The 19,683-nt window shown below is 39.8% G+C and overlaps 1 protein-coding gene across 2 annotated transcripts in view; it reads right to left on the reverse strand.

Moving 5' to 3' along the window:
• Positions 1 to 19,683, reverse strand: part of MDN1 (midasin AAA ATPase 1) — a 160,312-nt gene that overhangs the window by 43,949 nt on the left and 96,680 nt on the right. For both annotated transcript variants that reach the window (XM_008538002.2, XM_008538001.2), the window contains exons 47-63: positions 19,497 to 19,645; positions 18,919 to 19,130; positions 18,390 to 18,610; positions 17,343 to 17,456; positions 15,215 to 15,347; positions 14,077 to 14,192; positions 13,388 to 13,521; positions 10,188 to 10,345; positions 9,844 to 9,964; positions 9,006 to 9,216; positions 8,441 to 8,672; positions 7,972 to 8,098; positions 7,304 to 7,474; positions 4,485 to 4,699; positions 3,723 to 4,110; positions 2,861 to 2,970; positions 1,205 to 1,910 (exon numbers count right to left, since the gene is read on the reverse strand). In XM_008538002.2, the coding sequence (XP_008536224.2) occupies positions 1,205 to 1,910; positions 2,861 to 2,970; positions 3,723 to 4,110; positions 4,485 to 4,699; positions 7,304 to 7,474; positions 7,972 to 8,098; positions 8,441 to 8,672; positions 9,006 to 9,216; positions 9,844 to 9,964; positions 10,188 to 10,345; positions 13,388 to 13,521; positions 14,077 to 14,192; positions 15,215 to 15,347; positions 17,343 to 17,456; positions 18,390 to 18,610; positions 18,919 to 19,130; positions 19,497 to 19,645 (3,518 nt within the window). The remainder of the gene's footprint in view (positions 1 to 1,204; positions 1,911 to 2,860; positions 2,971 to 3,722; positions 4,111 to 4,484; positions 4,700 to 7,303; positions 7,475 to 7,971; positions 8,099 to 8,440; positions 8,673 to 9,005; positions 9,217 to 9,843; positions 9,965 to 10,187; positions 10,346 to 13,387; positions 13,522 to 14,076; positions 14,193 to 15,214; positions 15,348 to 17,342; positions 17,457 to 18,389; positions 18,611 to 18,918; positions 19,131 to 19,496; positions 19,646 to 19,683) is intronic.

A 19,683-nucleotide genomic window follows, 5' to 3' on the forward strand; every position in this document is an offset into this window, starting at 1 on the left:
GGGACACCAATCAGGCAAAAATGAACAACGCCTCACCAGATACTTCTTAAATCCTCTACTATCTCTAAGATTTTAGGTCCTTCAACTGGCAAAAACTATAATTTAAAGAAACCATCCCATACTGATGAGGACTGAGGAAATGAGCATCCACCATTCAGGAAGATAATCTGTAATAAAAGCCTAAAAACAGTTAACCTTTGTCCTCGCAATTCTGCTTTCTAGAATTTGAACCCAAAGATCCAGCTATATAAGACTATTTATGGTGGCAGTGTTTTTTTTCCCAAATAGCAAAAAAGATTACATACAAATGTAAATGTTGAATGACAGGAAATTAGTTAAATGACTTATGGCATACCCATAGAATAGAAAACTGGACAGTCACCAAATATGATACAGGTGAAGAATACCTAATTATGGAGAAAAATAATCACTAAATGCTGTCAGGTTTTTAAAAGCAATCTATAAAACAGAATCAACTTTTTAGTAGTTTGTACAGCTCTGGCAATTTAAGGACCTGTCTCAGGGACCATGCAGGAGATGGAATTGTCCTCTACCAGAGTATCTTTTTTATCTGCTAAACATTGGACCGCTATGCTAAGATTTTTATTTTTAAAAGGGTTCTACTACCAAAAAAGATTTGTAACCCAGTGGGACAAATGACTTAAAAACATTTAGAGTGTCATAGACATACACTAACCATTACATATATACACAAATAAGCAAGCCTAGAATGGGATACACCAATATGCTAACGGAGTTAGCTAACATGTTATATAGCAATAAGAGAATTATTAGAAATTTTTGCTTATATTTATTCTTTTAATTGTCTACAACGAGAACAAATTGGTTTTAGTAAGGAAAAAACAAGTTATTTTCTTAATATTAAAAGTTGATACATTTACAAGGGAAAATCAGCATAAACAAAATCAAAACAGAACCAAGAAACTAGAAAAAAGTATTTGCAGTGTGTATCACAGATGAAGAGCTAACATCACTGTTTTTTTAAAATCTCTTAAAAATCGAGGGACTAAAGACCCCAAAACCAGATAGTTAAATGGGAAAAAGGTACAGACACTAGCTCCTCCCCGTCCATAACCCCACTCAATCTACACTGGGCACTGCTAATGTCCTACAGGCGCCCTGCTTGTACAAGAGCCAGCTCCCTACAAGAGGGGTCAGGGCAGGCCCCCCGAGACGGGCTTACCTGACACACGTGTCTGAAGAGCTGCAGGGCCCTCTGGTCCAGCTCTCCCTTGCACAGCACATGGGAGCGCAGGTACAGGAGGGCGTTCATCAGCAGCTGCTCTCGGGTGGGGCAGGAGCTCTGGCCCTTGCCTTCCAGCTCCTTTCCTCCTGAGCGCCTGAGGATCAACTTCCCAAGGCCTCGCAGAACCTCCTCTGACTTCACTGAGCACAAAGCATCCGCATGAGCATAGTAGGTAGGGAAGGTGGGGCCCACCGACGGGAAAGCCAACAGGGATGTGGCCAAGGCACCCAGCCTGTCCGCAGAGACCACACTATTGTGGAATGAGGCATGGACCTCGGAGGCCACCAGCCTCATGCCATGCTGCAGCTGCAAGATGGATGCCTGCAGAGGGGCCACAGAGTCTGGATACAGGGCAAACTCTTCGGCCAGCCGTTTTCTGAACTGGTGGTGCGACTGCTGCCAAGACGCCTCCTCCTTCAGAAGGTTCTGGGCCACCTGGGAGGATCGAGGCCCATCCATGTGGAGGGCCTCCAGGAGCCGCGTGAGCAGATCCTGAATGGCAGAGGCCTTGGCAATGCTGCTGACGTAGTGGTGAATCTCCTGCACTAGGGACTCATACGCAGGCAGCTGGGGTCTGAAGGCCTGCTTCTTCGAGAGGCTGCAGATTAAATTCTCCAGCTGGTCAATTCTTTGGCGAAGCAACCTAAAGGCAAATTAACACAATATGCCTATTCTGTCAGAGGAAGAGCAGAAAATCTAGACTGAGCCCTCAGGAAATAGAATGAAGACATTTCAACTACTGAGGAATAATACAATGATGATATTGACAACTATAATGAAAACGGATAATATATATACAGCATTTACCAGGTGCAACATATGCTGTTAAGTACTTTAGATACATAAATCATAAAAGCCTAATCAGAACACACTGAAGCAGGTACTATTATTCTCGTTTTACAAATGTGGACACTGAGATTTCAAGGCATTAAGTGGTCCACCCAAGGTCTAAAGTCAAAGGACAGGGACAGGACTGAGACTCAGCACCCAATATACTACATGGTACTTCCTAATGCCAACAGACACACAGCGCACATTGCTGCACCCAACTTCTTCCATGCTGAGAGTAAGTTCCGGTTTCAGCCCCCTTCCTTGACCCCACGTGAATCCTTCCCCTACTTCCACAAAGTACGTATCTTTCCTAACTATAAGCATGGCTTTGGGATCTAACTGCCAATGTAGTTCTGAGATGGAGATCATCACCTTTGCTAACACTGTAATTACACTGCAAAGGTCAACCTCAAAATGTCTTTTTTTTTTAAAGATTGGCACCTAAGCTTACAACTGTTGCCAATCTTCTTTTTTCTCTTTTTTTTTCTTTCTGCTTTTTCTCCCCAAATCCCCCAAGCACATAGTTGTATATTTTAGTTGTGGGTTCTTCTAGTTGTGGCACGTGGGACGCCGCCTCAACATGGCCTGATGAGTGGTGCCATGTCCGCGCCCAGGATCCGAACCAGGAAAACCCTGGCCCGCCATAGCAGAGCGTGCGAACTTAACCACTCAGCCATGGGGCCGGCCCGTAAAAATTTCTTTTTTTTTTAAGGAGATTTGAGTCAATAACTCCCAACCCAAATAATCACTCTACTGTGTTACCTGACGTGAGGATGAGAGTAATTGATACTGACTTCATCTTCCAGGTCTCTTCCAGTTTGTAGCTGTGATGAGAGGTTTCGGGTCTTCCACTCGCACTGCAGCCGGTGTAACTAACAGAAAGAGGAGAAACCGGTCTGCTGTGCCCAGCTAGGAGCATGCCTGAGAAGACAATGCCCCAGGCAGGGTAGAGCAGTGGAAGGAAGGAAGCTGGGTTCCTGAATGACCGAAGGGCAGAGGGTTCTGCTCCACTAACCTGCACCACTCACCTCAGAGTTGCTGGGTGAAACTATCTTATTTATGCCACTAAACTGCTAAGGCTCTCCTATAAAAGCTTAGCCTTCACCCCAACTAATATAATTTTCCTTCTTTAAAACATAGAAATAGTATATCACTAACTTAATACATTCAGTTCCTGAGTTTGGTTGGAAATTCAAATAGCAAGGGATACCACATTATCTGAATCTACTTGATTGCTGAGTTTTAGATAACAAACACCAAAAGTTCAAAATCTGAGGAATACTATACCCTGTCCAGAGAAGTTTTCCAAATCCAGATATCCAAAACTTAGCTCAGTAGAGGGAGGCTGAAGAGTGAGGGACACCACCAGTGTTCTACTGCCATGCCCTCTGCGACTGCAGCCTATTGTCAGATACATCAGAACCTTAGGAAGGGCCCCTCCTAGTGCCTGAGCCTACTCAGGGAACTCTCAAAGAGGAACGCACTCCTGGGAAGTCAGAGGCAGCTTATGCAAAATCAACCCTTTGATGCTCTGAAAACCCGAAAGGGAGTAAAAGGAGTAATATACTCAACAAACCCAGCCAGTCAGGGATGGAGCCCAGGCTCCAAACTCTCGCCTCCATACCTCTTCCTTAGCGTACTTGAGCTTGTATTCCCTCTTCACTGCGGGGTCGAAGCGTGCCTGGGGAAGCCATGTCTGAATCTGGAGCAAGCCAAGGCTCACCCAGAGGCTCCCACGCCGGGCTGGCTCGGGCAGGTTCCGCTTACCATCCCCTTCCCCAAACAAGTGGCGCAGGGAGGTGAGCAAGAGGCACAGCAGCTCTTTGGGCAGTGCCTCCTGCCCGGCCATGTCCCCAAGAGTCTGGCCCACATGCTGGAAGGCCTGGCTGTCCCCAAGGAGCAGCTGCTCGCAGTTCTGCATATATTCCTGCCGCCGGGGCTCGGGGAGTAGCTCTGCCAGGCCTGCCAGGTGCCGGCACAGCACCAGCCCCTGAAGCTGAGAATCCATGCATCTGTGGGAACAAGGAAGCACTTAAGGGCTTGTACCACAGCAAACAGCATTCCTTTCTCACACTATCGTCCCTTCAGAAAATGATACAGCAGACTGTGCTGCCAAAACTTGGAGGTGAATGTCTATTCTCACATGATCATATGGTTTTTTTAAACACCACCCTCTTGATCACACTATGCTTGCAATTGACAGAAGAACTAGCCAACTCTTGGTAGCCTCTGTCCTGGGCTGAAAACCTGCTGATCCAGGCAGAAAGCACCCTTGCCTTCACCCACCAGAACTAGCCACCACAGAAGCAAATTCTCACGGAGGTGCCTGCTGCATATTCTGGAGAAAAGATAGGCACGTTACAGTCTTCCCAGGGGGAGGGAATACCTGAACTCTGCTACTGAAGGGACGGCCATGTTAGTCCAGAGCACCGAGCTGACGTCCCGAAGCTGCTGGGCTCTCTCAACCCACTCCCCCAGGGTGACGTGTGAGGAGGACAGGATGGGGAGGCCATTCACATCCCAGGGACTTGCTCTACAGCTACTGGTCAAGACTTCAAAGCAGCACTTGGAGAACACAGCTTTACTGAGACTGCCAGGGCCCTGATGGATGGAGAGGAGTCAAGAAACTTTTAGAAATTAACTAAAAGGGTTTCAACAAGCAGCACTGGGCACCCTAGGGGAAGAAAGAGAGTAATATAAGGATGTTCAGGTTGCTAGGAGCAGCTAAACATCAGCCTGAGACAGGATCAGAAAGAAAGAATGGGGTCAGGTGTAGCAGGCCTTAAAGGAACATGGATTCCATTCTCTATTAATGAGGAGTGGTCGATGTTTAGTAATGCAGAAGAAAAACCTCTCAAACCTGGGCATCAGGAAGACCATTCTCACAGTAGAGCTGGGGGCACAATGCAGGAAGGTGAGCCTTGGAGGCAGGGAGAAAGTTAGAAGACAAACCTAAGAGCCAGAGACGACGTTTGCTAAATCTGTGCTCTGTGGACTCTGCACCTAGGACACAGCAATAGCTGTCCACAGCAAAGGGTTAGGTGGTCAAATACACATGACAGGAAACACTGAGTCTGTGCAACTTTTGGGGGTTCACAGGTTTAACACTTAAGGCTTTGAGAGATCTTTTACAATAAAGGAATCAATTTTGAAAGAGCAATGGGACAGAAAAGAGTCCAAAAATAAATTCATGAAAATTTGTGGGAATAAGGTATATAACACAGGTCACATTTCAAATGAGAGTGGAAAGCATGAATTAGTCAAAACTGGTGGTGGTAATGCTTTAGAATGCTTGTATAAAATAAAAAAATGTGCATCCTTACCTCACAAAATATGATATCCAGATGAAAGTAATATAAATATAAAACAGAAACATAGAAGAAAATATGGGCAAATGGTTTTTAACTCTATGGGTAGTGAACAAAGACTTTTAAAAAGCACGACACCCGGGGCCGGCCCCCTGGCCAAGTGGTTAACTTCGCACGCCCTGCTTTGGCGGTCCCCAGGGTTTCAGTGGTTCAGATCCTGGGCACAGACATGGCACTGCTCGTCAGGTCATACTGAGACAGTGTCCCACATAGCACAATGAGAAGCACTCACAACTACAATATACAACTGTGTACTGGGGGGCTTTGGGGAGAAGAAAAAGAAATAAGATTAGCAACAGATGTCAGCTCAGGTGCCAATCTTTAAAAAAAAAAAAGCCTGACACCTAAGCCAAAAAGTAGGAAGGGGCTGGCATATTTGAAAAGAAAATACTATAAAACTTGTGTGACCTAAGAAAACATCATCAAACTTGAGACAACAGAACACCAGAAATATATTTCCAACCGTATGTTGGGTAAAGGTTTAATATCCACAATATATGAAGAGATCTTCAACAATAAAATGAACAACGCTTTTTCTTTTTTTTTTTTACCAATAGACAATAAACATGACTAGAAAATTCAAAGAAATAAAAAGACATATATAAAGATGTTCAATCACAATAATCAAAAGAATACGAATTAAAATGAGATTTTAAAAATTGTATGGTTGGCAATATTTAAAAACGCTAGTAACACTTAGTATGGCAAAGATATGGAAAAAGAGGTCCTTGAATATACGATAAGTGAAACTGTGCTCTAGCCTTAGGTCCTCCTGCGGTCATCCAGACTTTGTGACCTCCCTCTTCACCATCTCCTAGCATATTTAAAAAATTAAAAATCAAAAACACTTTCCTAGACATTCTGATAGTATTTATCAATTTCCTTAAATGTGCAGACACTTTGAGCAAGAGTTAAATTCCAATTCTTGTAACATATACATAGAATGAACAAAGACTTATACAAGGGTAATTGATGCAGCTATGGTTGTTATGGGGGAAAGAAAGGCAAGAAACCTTAAGAGTTATCAATAAGCAAGGGATCAAATAAATTCTAGCATATTAGTGTAATGAAATACCTTAAAAAGAATAAGCTGAAATGACAGGTACAGATTTCCATGACATATTATGTGAACAAAGAAAGTGGTCTTATTTTTATTTACATATATATTTAATATAAAAATATATGTTGACTGGGCCAGCCCTGATGGCCTAGTGGTTAAAGTTCAGCACATCCCACTTCAGCGGCCTTGGTTTGGTTCCCGGGAGCGGAACCACACCACTTGTCTGTCAGTAGCCACGCTGTGGCAGTGGCTCACATAGAAGAACTTCAAGAAGGACTTACAACTAGAATATACAACTATGTACCGGAGCTTTGGGGAGGGGAAAAAAAAAAAAAGAGGAAGACTGGCAACAGATGTTAGCTCAAGGCGAATCTTTCCCAGAAAAAAAAAACAAAAGAATTATAAAAAAAGATAGATAAGATGTAAGATGGATACAGAGAAAAGAGTGGCTAATCCTAGTGAATTCTACATTTACACACACACGCATACACATTTCTGTACTGTTTACATATTTTATAATTAGAAAAAATATTTTAATTAGACAAGAAATTAAAGACTTAATAAAGAAAACCTTTTTTACATTAACTCAGAATTTCCCAAAACATTTAAATGGAATACCTTTTTTGAAGGTACATTTATTAACATCCTGCAGAAAATAAAGTATTGCAATCACACATTTAGTCACTGCTCTATCCTAGAAATAAATGTTTATTCCTAGACCCAGTGAGAAATTTTTCCACTGTCATCAAACATTTTTATGATTTTATGCCAACAAACCTTCAGTGTGGAGTCCAAAAGGGACTTGGGCACCTCCCTCTGCTGCACATCAGGCAGAGGGCTCCACGTTAGCCAGTACTCTGGATTTGTGGTCACAGTACTGCTCCAGAAAGACATCAACGTGGAATTAAACAACTCAGACCACAAAGAAAGAATTTCCTCAGTAGACACCTAGAGATAAAGGAATAATTAGACAGAATATTTGAGAAATATTCCATAAATCAAGTTATAAGTTCTCTCTGTCTTCTAAGACTCATCTAAAACTAACATAGATTTAAAGATATTACTCCTAATGTTCCTGATTTTCTGCTGCCTGGTCATCTCAGTCAAGTCACTCAACCTGTTCACAATTTTATAAGACTAAAATGAGATCTGCTTTTTAAGGTTGCATGAGAAAATATAAGTAAAATACATCACACAATTATAATGTCAGCAAAACAGATAAATGAAACTGAATAGAATGATTCTGTGATAAGAGTTGAGAAATACCCAGGTAATTAGTACAAAAGAACATTCAAAGTTCTCCCCTTTGAAAGTTAATTCAGATATGACTGGAGTTTACAACATATAATTTTAAGATTAAATAAATAAAACATCCTGCAACCAGTCTGCCATAGAAAATTTAACCAGCTCATAGTATAAAGGAGGTTTTTGATTTTGGTTTTTACCTTCTGATGGTGCAATATGGCCCAAAGGTCTCGCAGCTCTTGAGGAGCAACTGATGTGTGCTTAAGACAAAATGTGATGAGATGACTTATCTCTTCATCTATCTGGGGTTGCTGAGTTTTGCTGGACCTGTTCCAAAAATAGAGAAGGAGAAAGGGTGGGCTGTGGGCTATCAGTGAACTGCTAGAAAACTGCTACATATGGAAAGATGGAACACAGAACTCAGGAGTACATTTATTTAAAAATGCGCAAGCTATTCTACTGGAAAAACACCTAATAATATTTAGGGATGCAGTCAAAACAGGCAAACAATCAAGAAGTTTTGGTTTTCCAAAGTGGCAACCGACCTCCCTGTTTCAGCAACTATTCCCCCTCAAGACAAGGCTGTGCTTTGTCTGACATGTAGGATACATGGAATAACCTAACAAGAAAATAAGTTCCTCTGAAGAAAAAACTAAACAGATGGCTTACCCTCTCAGACAAGCCTGTGTCATAAAATCAGCTGTCACTTTGTACTGCCAAAGCATAGCCAGGTACTCCATTGCAGGCCACAACTGCACGCTCCTGGTAAACCGGATTAAGGAGGTAAAGTCTGGCTGAGACAGGGAGGAAGCTTCATTGTGCTTTTTCTCCAGAAAGCCAAGTGAAATTCCTTTGGCCTTTAGTTCTAAACAAAGACCATTCACAAGATTCTTCAATTCATCTGGACAGAAAGACATATGTGTTATTATACCATAGTGGGCAGTATGCAGGCTCAGATTCCCCAGAGCCAGTCAGGCCACTGTGAGCTTAACCTGCATTTAACTTAACCTGAGCTTGAGTTTCTCATCTGTTAAATGATGCAATTAATACCTGCACAATTCTAATGACAGAATTAAACAATATATGTAAGGTTTAGCCCTATGCCTGACACTTATTTAATGGTAGTTACAGCATACAAAAAAAAAAAAAAAAAAAAAAACCAAGAAAAAAAAAGAAAATCTAAGGGAAAAATTTTAGAACATCTGTCAGCTGGCCAAACACCACAGTATATTACCTGGGTTGACATCTTCCAGAATATTAGCTCTGAGGACCAATCCCCAGGCCTGTAGGAGACTTCTCTTTAATGTCCACTTAGAAGCCACCATTTCAAGCCGACTAACGTCTTCCCGCCATCCACTCTCCCCAAGAGCAGGCATCCGCTCCCTGATGGCAAGGGCTCGGTTAACCACTTTTAATTGTGAAAAACACTCCACCACCAGCTTGTGCTGAAACAACAAAATCCAAGAGAGCCTACTATAGAGGAGAAATGTGGGTCTGTTTAGCAGCCTATTCATGTCTGAGAAAAAACTTAAAGGGTTTCCTTAATGCTTCCAGAAAATATGGCATTTGTTTACTCCTGTTGCTCTCAGGAGATGTTATAGCAACAAAGTTAATCTCAAGAATAAGTAAAATAACATTTAACAAGTCAGTTAATAGTATTCATTGAACATTTAAGAGTTAAGCTTTGCAGACAAGGATGAAATCTCGTTAAACGGCAGTTCCCCCATTCCAGGAAAACTTCAGAAGACTGGGTCAATCTTTTTATTTTATTTTAAAGATTGGCACCTGGGCTAACATCTGGTGCCAATCTTTTCTTCTTCTTCTTCTTCTTCTTCTCCTCCCCAAAGCCCCCCAGCACATAGTTGTATATTCTAGCTGTGAGTGCCTCTGGTTGTGCCATATGGGACACCACTTCAACATGAACTGACAAGCGGTGCCATGTCTGCACTCAGGACCCGAACCAGGGAAACCCCGGGCCACCGAAGCATGGTGTGTGAACCCAACCATTCGGCCACAGGGCCGATCCCAGAAAGGGTCAATCTTTATGTTTACTACATGCTTCCAAGACATACCTTAAAAGGAAACGGTCGTCCCAGGAACTTCTGCAACTTCTTTATCCCAATGAAGCCACCAGTCGGGCTCCCGAGGCAATTCTGAATATGTTCTGAGACTGTCTGAATCTCTTTGTAATATCTTTAAAGAAAGAGATAAATGGCAGAAGGGAAGTAAGGAAAGGGGGAAATGCTGGATAGTAAGAAACATCATTTACATTTTATATTTGATTTACATTCACCAATAGGCCAAGGGAATAAACCAAATTAAAGAAATTAGAAAAGTTTCAATTCCAAACCCTCTTCTCTTTAACATTATCAGTACTGTAGATATTGACATTATTACTCTAAATGTTGAGTCTTACTTGTCTTCATGGCTCTTCAGGAGTTGGGGGATCTGACGGACCAAATGTTTTAAAACCCAGTGCCAGTGAAGGGCAAGCAGGGCGAGGCCTGGAGCATCCACTTTTACTGTGTCGGCCACAGTCCAAAATCGGTCCCGCCACCACAGAGAATCCAAGATCTAAAAACAAAGTAAACCAAAACGGCTCACAAACATCTCCCATTAAAGACACAAAATAGATACTTCGATTATTAATCAACACTCAGCATACATGCATGAAAGCTCTAACATTTGACTGGAGTATTTTCAAGGTCATTAAAGCAGTCAGAGAAGACAAAGATCTTTCCTACTATTACTTGAAGTTCAGAGCTACTACATTAGAAAAAATGGAATTACAGTCATCTCTGGGTAGCTGGAGGGGATTGGTTGCAGGACTCCTGTAGATACCAAAATCTGAGCATGCTCAAGTCCCTCAGTCAGCTCTCCGTATCCTCAGGTTCTGTGGGTTCCGCATCTATGAATTCAGGCCACTATGTATCATGTACAGTATGTTTACAGTCTGCAGTGGGTTGAAATCAGGGGTGTGGAACCCATGCAAACAGAGGATAAATTGTATTGGGTCATATGGTAAGCGTACGTGTAATTTCATAAAAGACCGTCAACTCGTTTTACAAAGCAGCCGCACTATTTTGTATTCTAACCAGCAGTGTCGGCGAGTTCCCATTTCCTTGCCAATACCTGCTACTGTTAATGAGATTTTAGTTTTAGCCATTCTGGTGGGTGGCACCTCACTGTGGTTTCAAGTTACATTTCCTTGATAACTAATGATGTTGCAATTTTTTAAGTTCTTAATGGACTTTTATATATCTTCTGAGAAGCATCTATTCAAATTCTCTTGCTCAATTTTAAAATTAGGCTGCCTTATTAGTTTGTTTATATAATTTATATATGATTTGTAAACAGTTTCTCCCAGTGCTTTCATTTTCTTAAAGCTGTCTACTAAAAACAGAAGTTTTTAATTTTGACAAAATTTATCAATTTTTTTCTTGTATGAAAAATCCTCTGAAATCTTGCCTATCCTCAGGCTGTGAAGATTTTCTCCTCTGTTTTCTTTCAGACGGTTCATAGTTTAAGCTTTTATATTTAGGTCTACGATCCATTTTCAGGTAACTTTTCTATAAAATGTAAGGTAGGGGTAAAGACTCATTTTTACTTTATTATATGGACATCTAGTTGCTTCATCATTATTTGTTGAATGGACTGTTTTCCCCCATTAAACTACTTTTGCACGTTTGGCAAAAACAAACAAACAAAAAAACCCCACAAAACAATTGACTATATATGTGAGGGTCTATTTCTGAATTCTCTTTTTGTTTAATTGGTCTATGTCTGTCCTTATGATAATAACTACTGTTTTAACTAACGAAGCTTTGTTACGCAAATCAGGTAATGTGAGTCTCCAACACTGTTCTTCTAATAATATATTTTTAGAGCAAAGTGGTCTTAAGATTCCTTTCAGAGGTTCCATGGGGTCTAAGCTATTTTCATAATAATATCACGTTATTTGTCTTTTTCATTATGATGACATTTGCAGTGATGGTACCCCCCCCAAAAAAAAAGGATGGACAGACAAACTGTGATTGAGTATCTGGCAAACAGTGTATTGAAAATGAATGAAGTGAATCTGTCACTTAAAAAAAATTGCAAGTATTTGTTTCCGGTGATAAAATACAAACTTTCATGCAAAACCTTGAACTTTGAAAAACCAAGAGCTTGACAACTTCTTAATACTTCAAGATATTTTGATAAGATTTATGATAATTTTCCATGAGTGTCACTTTTTAAATTTGTTTATATTGAAGAATGAAATGTGTCAACATTTGAAAGACCTGATAGCTCAGTGGACAATATTTTCCAAATTGCCAATGCATGAGCTACAAACGCATGCAAGGGTAAAAGTCCATCCAAAGTGCAAGCCAGACCAGTGGATCTTCATGCACAACAAGCTCAGTGATACTTGTTTAGACTCCCCATACAAGTCCAGAACTACCACTTGTCAAGTTGTGGTATAGTACCAAAGAATATTCACAATTTTGTGAAATGGCTATTAAAATACTCTTCCCTTTTCCAACCTCATAACTGTATGAACAGAGGCCAGTTTTTCTTCAAACTTCAACCCAAACAACATAGAGTAAGAGACTGACTGCAGAAGCACGTGCGAGAATCCAGCCTTCTTCTGCTAAGCAAGACATTAAAGAGGCTTGCAAAAATGTACAACAGTTCCACTCTTGTCATTAATTTTTGTTTTGGAAAAGAGTAGCTTTTCATTAAAAATGTCATTCATGTTAACATGAAATGGATTTGCTACTATATTTTTAAACAGATTAATAAATATTTTTTATATTTCTCACATTTATTTCCTAATATAGTAAATACTGATAGATGCAACCACATAAACACAAGTTCTTTGGCATTTTGGTAACTTTCAAGACCATAAAGAGGTCTTGAGATCAAAAAGTTTAAGACGTGCTACTCTAGTTTACTAGAATTACTAGAATAATCTGGATTCAAAACTCAATTTAATCCATATGTGACAATGGTGTCTAAGACGGCTTAAGGGGAAGTAAAATATAATTGTTAAAATTTCAATGTCCATCAACAGGTAGATGGATAAATAAGTCATAGTAGATACATTCAATGGAATATTACTTGACAATAAAAAGGAATGAACTCTTGATACACAAAACAATAATGGATGTATTCAAAATAACTATTTTGAGTGAAAGAAGCCAGACAAAAATATATACATATACTTATAACTCCATTTATAGAAAATGCAACTCATCTATAGTAACAGAAATCAGATCAATGTATCCCTCATTGGGAGTAGGGCAGGGGAGAGGAACAGAATGCAAAAGAACATGCAGAAAGGTTTGAGGATGATCGGTATGTTTCACTATCTCGAATTGTGCTAAAGGTCTGACAGGTATATACATGTCGAAACATATAAAACTGTACACTTTAAATATATGCCATTTATTATATATCAATTATACCCCATAAAGCTTTAAAATATGTGTATATATTTAAAACTATTAAGAACAATTACATTTCTCAAATAATACTGGACATATAATAAAAACACTGAAGTGAGTCTTGCCCCTAAGAATCTTTGTGCCAAGACAAATGTTGTTTAAAATAAAAACAGGTAAATTTGCTCACCTCATGGACAGAGGCATCAGACACCATCCCCTGGGAGGACTGTACCCAGAGCAGGATTAGCGCATCACAAAGTTCGAAAAAAGCAGCAAGATTGACCACAATTTCATGGGGCAAGCTGTGATAGCTCTCTGGATCTTAGAGTTGATATAAATAAGAACATTCATCAGATTTAAATTAACCTCTGGACATCTTCAAAGTCAACAGCAATCTGGAACTTAATGTCATCCCCAGGAAAAAAGTCGATTCCGAAAGGTCGAAACCAAAAGCAAATTCTCAGCCTACTATTAATAAGCTTAGCAAATCAGGCAGGTATGCCTATAGATGTTCATAATGTCTTAATGAAAAAAAGCATTTGTTTAAATACATAATGAAAACTAAGTGCATATATGTTTGGATGGCTAGATAACCCAGATAATTATGAGAAGATACAAAGGAATCTACTACTAACAGTAGATGCTGCAACAGTAGACTTCTTCAATTTTTATACTTCTATATAGTTTGAATTTTTTCAAAGAAATATGGTTAAATTTTCAATTTAAAAAAATGAAGACTATAACCAAATGCTTATGAGCTTGTACTTTTTGAGCCAAAAGACCTAGGTTTCAAGCTCTGGCTCTGCTGTCTCTCATCTTCAGCAACATTATGCAATCAGATGCACAACTGAAGAATATTAAAGGAAATGTTCTTACCTTTATGGAATTCAAAGGACATTCTCAAAACACTATTTCTTAACTTTTTGCCACCAACAGAAACCAAATTTGTTTCAGTATAAATCCGTTTTTCCCGGTCAAGATATATGATTGTCCTGAAGTGAGATTCAATAACACAACAAATAGTTATTGATTAATAATACTCATCAATCATATCTTCTACCTGCTGAACCCTGACATGTGGAACATCAATCTCCTTCACTCTGCCATTCCTCTCCTGCCTCTGCAAATTCCAGACTAGAGAGATGAAAGTGAAAGTGATGAGCACTAAGTTGTCGGGAGAGAAGACAGACGGCTGGAAACAGCTGCGTCTGGTAGACTGCCAGTCCTCACTCTCTTGTTCTGCCATGATCTGACAAACTACTCTGTGAACTTTTAAAATTGGCCATCATAAAATTTATCTGTGGTGTTGGAAGTTACCTGAGGAGGAGGAAGGGCGAGTTACTGGGAATGGGGACAAGAGAGCCCCTGGCAGCTAGTACATATCACATGTGTGAGTTCACTTTGTGAAAATTTATCCAAACAATATACACTCATTATTAGTGTACTTTTCTGTAACACACATTACACCTCAACTACAAAATTATTTAAAAAATTTATTACATTGATGGCCAATTAAAAAAATACTACTGGTCATTAAATTAAAAAGTGAGGAAAGACCAGATTATATAACAAATATGTAAATTTATATGCCTACGTAACTATGCTCAGGAAAGGACATGTGAGAGAACGAGTAGGTGAAAATGGGAGGGGCTTCCAGGAATCAAAAGCAAACAGTAGAAACATGAGTAGCCTATGACAACAATTAAACTATGATAAAGGATTAATCGTAAAATAAATCCCACCAGTAATTGTAACCTAGTGTATCTATTAAATTCTTAAGAACCTGCAACATTCACAAACATTTTGACATTACAGTCAGAATTACTTCACTGAGCATAGAGCAGGAAGGAGAGGAGGTAATGGAGGCAATTGTGTCTAACACAACACCCCCTCCCTTCTTGGATTCAGAAAACTAAACACATGTTAACTGTATTTCAGTCATGGGAAAGGTATAATCTGTGATCCATAGTGCATAGGGAGGCAAACAGTGCCCACAACAGCAGGCTTCACCTACTTGTTTGCAATAGACTCTAAAAGGGGAAAGAGCTGCTCAGGCTGGTCCGTTTGTGGGTCAAAGTCCACTGAATTTCTGATGATGTCCAAAGCCTGCACATTCCATCGGGGGTCCAGAGGGATCACAAATTCATCTGGTTTAAAAAATAAAACAAAAAATAAAAATTTTTGAGTTAAATTCCTTGCTGGCAAATTTCAGTTGAGGATTTTCATTGTTTTACTTTGATCAAGATGAGTCCTGATGGGAAAGAGGTCAAACAGAGAAACACTGGTCTCAGCCCGTAATATTAGAAAAGCAGGGTTCAATAGTTTTTATGCTATTTTCTTTCTCAATGCAAAATTTCTACTATGAAAATTCATTCCACTACAGGACATACAGGTGATCCCTGCTAGAACATCAACATTGCAACCAATGCATTCATTTCCCCAGGTCCCATGACTGGTCAGAAAAGAATCCATGGACTTAATTACCCAATTGTTCACCATTAACCACAAAAAAACTAACCTACATGGCAGAAAATGAATGACTACATCTCATCATTTACTTTCAATAAGAAAAACAACTCAAGATTATTTCACCTAAAAGCCATTTCTTTAAAATCAGCGGATGTGGCTGCTGCTGCCACTTCTCACTCCTTTGGCTCAAACTTGTTACCTCTTCCATAAAGCAGCAGTGATCAGACTCTGACACTCTCCAGAAGCTGTGAGAACCCAAGGGAGGGAGGTAAGAGAGAAGAACGGTAATACTAATTTGAAGGTGGCTGGGTAGGATGGGTCAGTGGGGGACTTCAAGTTTTAAGGACATCCACCATACAGTAGACTAACAAACGCCTCCTGTGAACAGCAGGTACACAGGAGGGAACCCATATTCCAAAGTCCAGGAAAACTACACAATCCAGAGCCCACACCATTAAAAAGGACAACAGGGGCCGGCCCTGTGGCCGAGTGGTTAAGTTCACGCGCTCCGCTGTGGCAGCCCAGGGTTTCGCCGGTTCAGATCCCGGGCGCAGACATGGCACGACTCATCAGGCCACGTTGAGGCGGCGTCCCGCGTACCACTAGAGGGACCCACAACTAAAATATACAACTATATACTGTGGGGGATTTTGGGAGAAAAAGCAGAAAAAAAAAAAGAGAAAAAAAAAAAGGACAATGAAGGTGGACCTAATATATTCCAACAGTGAGCATGCGGTGTCTGCCAAAGGGCACCTGCTAATCTACTTTAGAACTGTGTTCCCCAAAACCAAAATTTTTTCATGGTTGGAAAGCCATAACTTAGTTCAGCCAAAATCTGACTACTTCAGTAGTTTTCTCCATAGTGTGACTTCTTCCCAACCACTCACCCCATTACCTTTAGTGCACATGAGGTAACCGGTTTAGCACAAAAGCATCATGCATAGTTTTTCTAAACTAAACAGCTAACGGTATGTTTTGATCCATATCAGATGAAGATGGGGATAGGAAATTAAAAATCTGGTCCTGTGAATGCCCTCACTAATGCTTATGTTCCATCAACTTCATATTGTTCTGTCCTGATAAATAAGTTTGCTCTCTCACTCCTTAATTAAAAAGAAATTTCAAATACTTCATCTGATGAGATAGCTTGAATGACTCTCTTTTATCATTATGAGTTTATAACTTTGTCTTTAAGGCTTTATAACTTCATCATTAAGATTTTATATATTCTGAAGAAACTGATCCTGTATTGTTTTCCCTTCAAGTCAAATAGGTTATAGTTTAAAACCCTTTCAGTTAACAGTACTAATAAATCACAGAATGTAAGTGGAAGGGACCCCAGAGAAATTAATTTAATTCCCATATTTTTCAAACACAGGCAGCGAGTATGAAGGATGGGCCCAAAATTAACAAGCCGGTTTGTGGAGTTGGGACCAGAGCCCAGTCTTGCAACTCCTGTGTCCTCACTATACTGTGTATCATCCTCCTCTATCAGAAACTTGAAAGATAAAGGGATAATTTGGAACAAAGAAGTAGAATTTGCACCTGGATAATCTGAGTCTTCTAGAAAGTACTGTTTGTTACAGTAGGAGCTCTGACAGGTCTTTTTCATGAACTCAATGGACAAGTGTCCTGAACAGTACTGAGAGCTAGAAATCAATCAGGTGCAGTACCTGTTATATTTGGTTGTAAAACTTTGATGACATTACTGATCCCAGCTGAGAGAGAATTTGAGTAAAAATTCCTAAGAGATGCAGCACTAGCTTCCAAATGAATCTGTATTGACTCTGTGAAGGAAGGAGAAACATGTTAGTATCTAAAGCAGTGCCGTCAAATTGAACTTTCTGCAGTGATAAACACATTCTATAGCTGTGCTGTCAGAGTAGCCACTAGTCTCACAGTAATACACACTTGAAATGTGGCCAGTGCAACAAAAGGACTAGATTTTAGCTTTTATTTAATTTTAATTAACGAATTTATATTTTAGTAGCGACCAGTGGCTAGTAGCTATCATATAGAACAATGCAGATTAGAATATTTATACAAATTCCCTCTATATATTTAGAGAGTATATATTGTGTACACACAATAATGTACATAATCATTGGCTTATCTACAAGTTCTCCTGGAGTAGAAAGGCTCACATAAACTCAATTACTTTAGTCAAAAAGTTCTACCAATAAATTCCATGTCCTGTACTTTCCAACCCATATGAGTTTGCTACTGCTGCTTTTCCCTCTCTTAGAATGAAATAAGTACAGAGAAATTGAGCATGACCACTTACGGCACTGGAACTAAAATAAGATTACAATCTTATGCACTTTTATGGGAAATGAATTTACCAAAAGCAACACCTTTCCCAGATGGAACAGTTGTACAGAAGCATCAGCATAGCAAAAAAGCAGGATGTTAAAAAAAATTAAAAATAACATAATATAGTACATTCTCCTTTTGGATTTGATAGAAAGACGGACGGATCCTGAAATGCTAAGAATTACATGGGAAAAAAGTTTCTCTTGGGGCACATCTATGGGCAGGCATGTTCCTTAATTTTTAACAGCTACACAAACCGTAACACTAAGTCATAAATTTCTTGCTTAGGAGCTCTCCCAGATGTAATTTTAACAGTGCAGCCACAGAATAACACAGCTGCTGAGGCACTAAAACAGGGTAAGTGTACATAAATTCCCTCATTAAACAAATTAAGCTTTTCTACTCACCAAGCCCCTGTGGTATATTCTTGGCTAAATGATACAGCCATTTAACTCTGAGCATCCAATCTTGATTAGTTGCTCTTTCTATGAGCAATTTAACGGCCATGGCCAGAACATCTGGTTCATCGATCCAGTAAGTATCTACTTCGACTGAACTGAATTTCAAGCTCTCAGGGTTGGAGGACTGAATAATTTTCTCTAAGTCTGGCAAGGTAAGAGGCTGAACCCTGAAATTCATAGGGATAAGCAAAGGTAGTACTAGAACAAACTTTCATTTCATATTTCAAAGAACCAAGAAAATAACTTTACAAATGAAAAAATCAAAGAGATAATGGGAAAAAATGAGTCCCCTCCAAAAGGGGACAATTAAAACATATACCTAACGAATAAGAATTAGGGAGCAATATCACAATGCAACTATGTGGATAATAGTTACATAACATTCTAGTCAAATATGTTGGGTCATGACTATTATCATGGAAAAAAAAAAAAAAGTCAAGATGCCAGAGACCTGTAAGCTCAGGACTCCACTAACCTTGCCCAGCTGCTCGTTTTCATGCTCATCCTGTTGAGGCAATAGGCTAAGATCTGTCCATCACTTCGGACCATAGAGAGGTGAGAATCTTCCGCAGCAAAGAGAGCTGAGGGCAGAGAATCTGGCCACAGCCCCATGGCAAGAATGGAGTTACCCCAGGTTTCATGTGCTCGCAGAGAAGAAACACATTTCTCCAGTAAAGCCTGCACAAGCTGGTAGGAGACAAAAACACATGGTGTACAAGTACCAACATATAAGTGCTATTACCAAAAGACTAGCAGAGAAGTAACAGTTTTCTAGTCCCCATGTGATCATCTTACAACTCTCATACACATTCTTCAATGTACAACATTATAAGCTAAATTTCACTTTTCCTGATGATAGATAAGTTTCAAGGAAGTAATATTTACATTTAAGCTATTTTCAAAAAAAGTACTTGGATACTCAATCTCTGTTAGGGCATAATTGCAATGGTCGACTCTCGTGGGTCATTAAAGTTGCCATCAACAGAATTTCCTCCTACTCAACAACGTAGACTGTTAACAACTCAGAAAGCTGTATGAAACACTTTACAGTACCTTCCGGTTTGCTGGTGAATGCTGGGAGTGGACATATGTTTCCAAGCATGCTTCATAAAAGGCTCTGTCCAAACTCAGCCCTCGCTGTAGGTACTGGACAATGAGTATAGCTGTCTGAATTAGAGTTGAAACAGAAGATGCTATAGAACCTATGAAGAGAAAAATATTGCCATCTATGAGCAATAGA

The sequence above is a fragment of the Equus przewalskii genome, chromosome 9 (assembly GCF_037783145.1).
Source record: "Equus przewalskii isolate Varuska chromosome 9, EquPr2, whole genome shotgun sequence".
NCBI classification, from domain to species: Eukaryota; Metazoa; Chordata; class Mammalia; order Perissodactyla; family Equidae; genus Equus; species Equus przewalskii.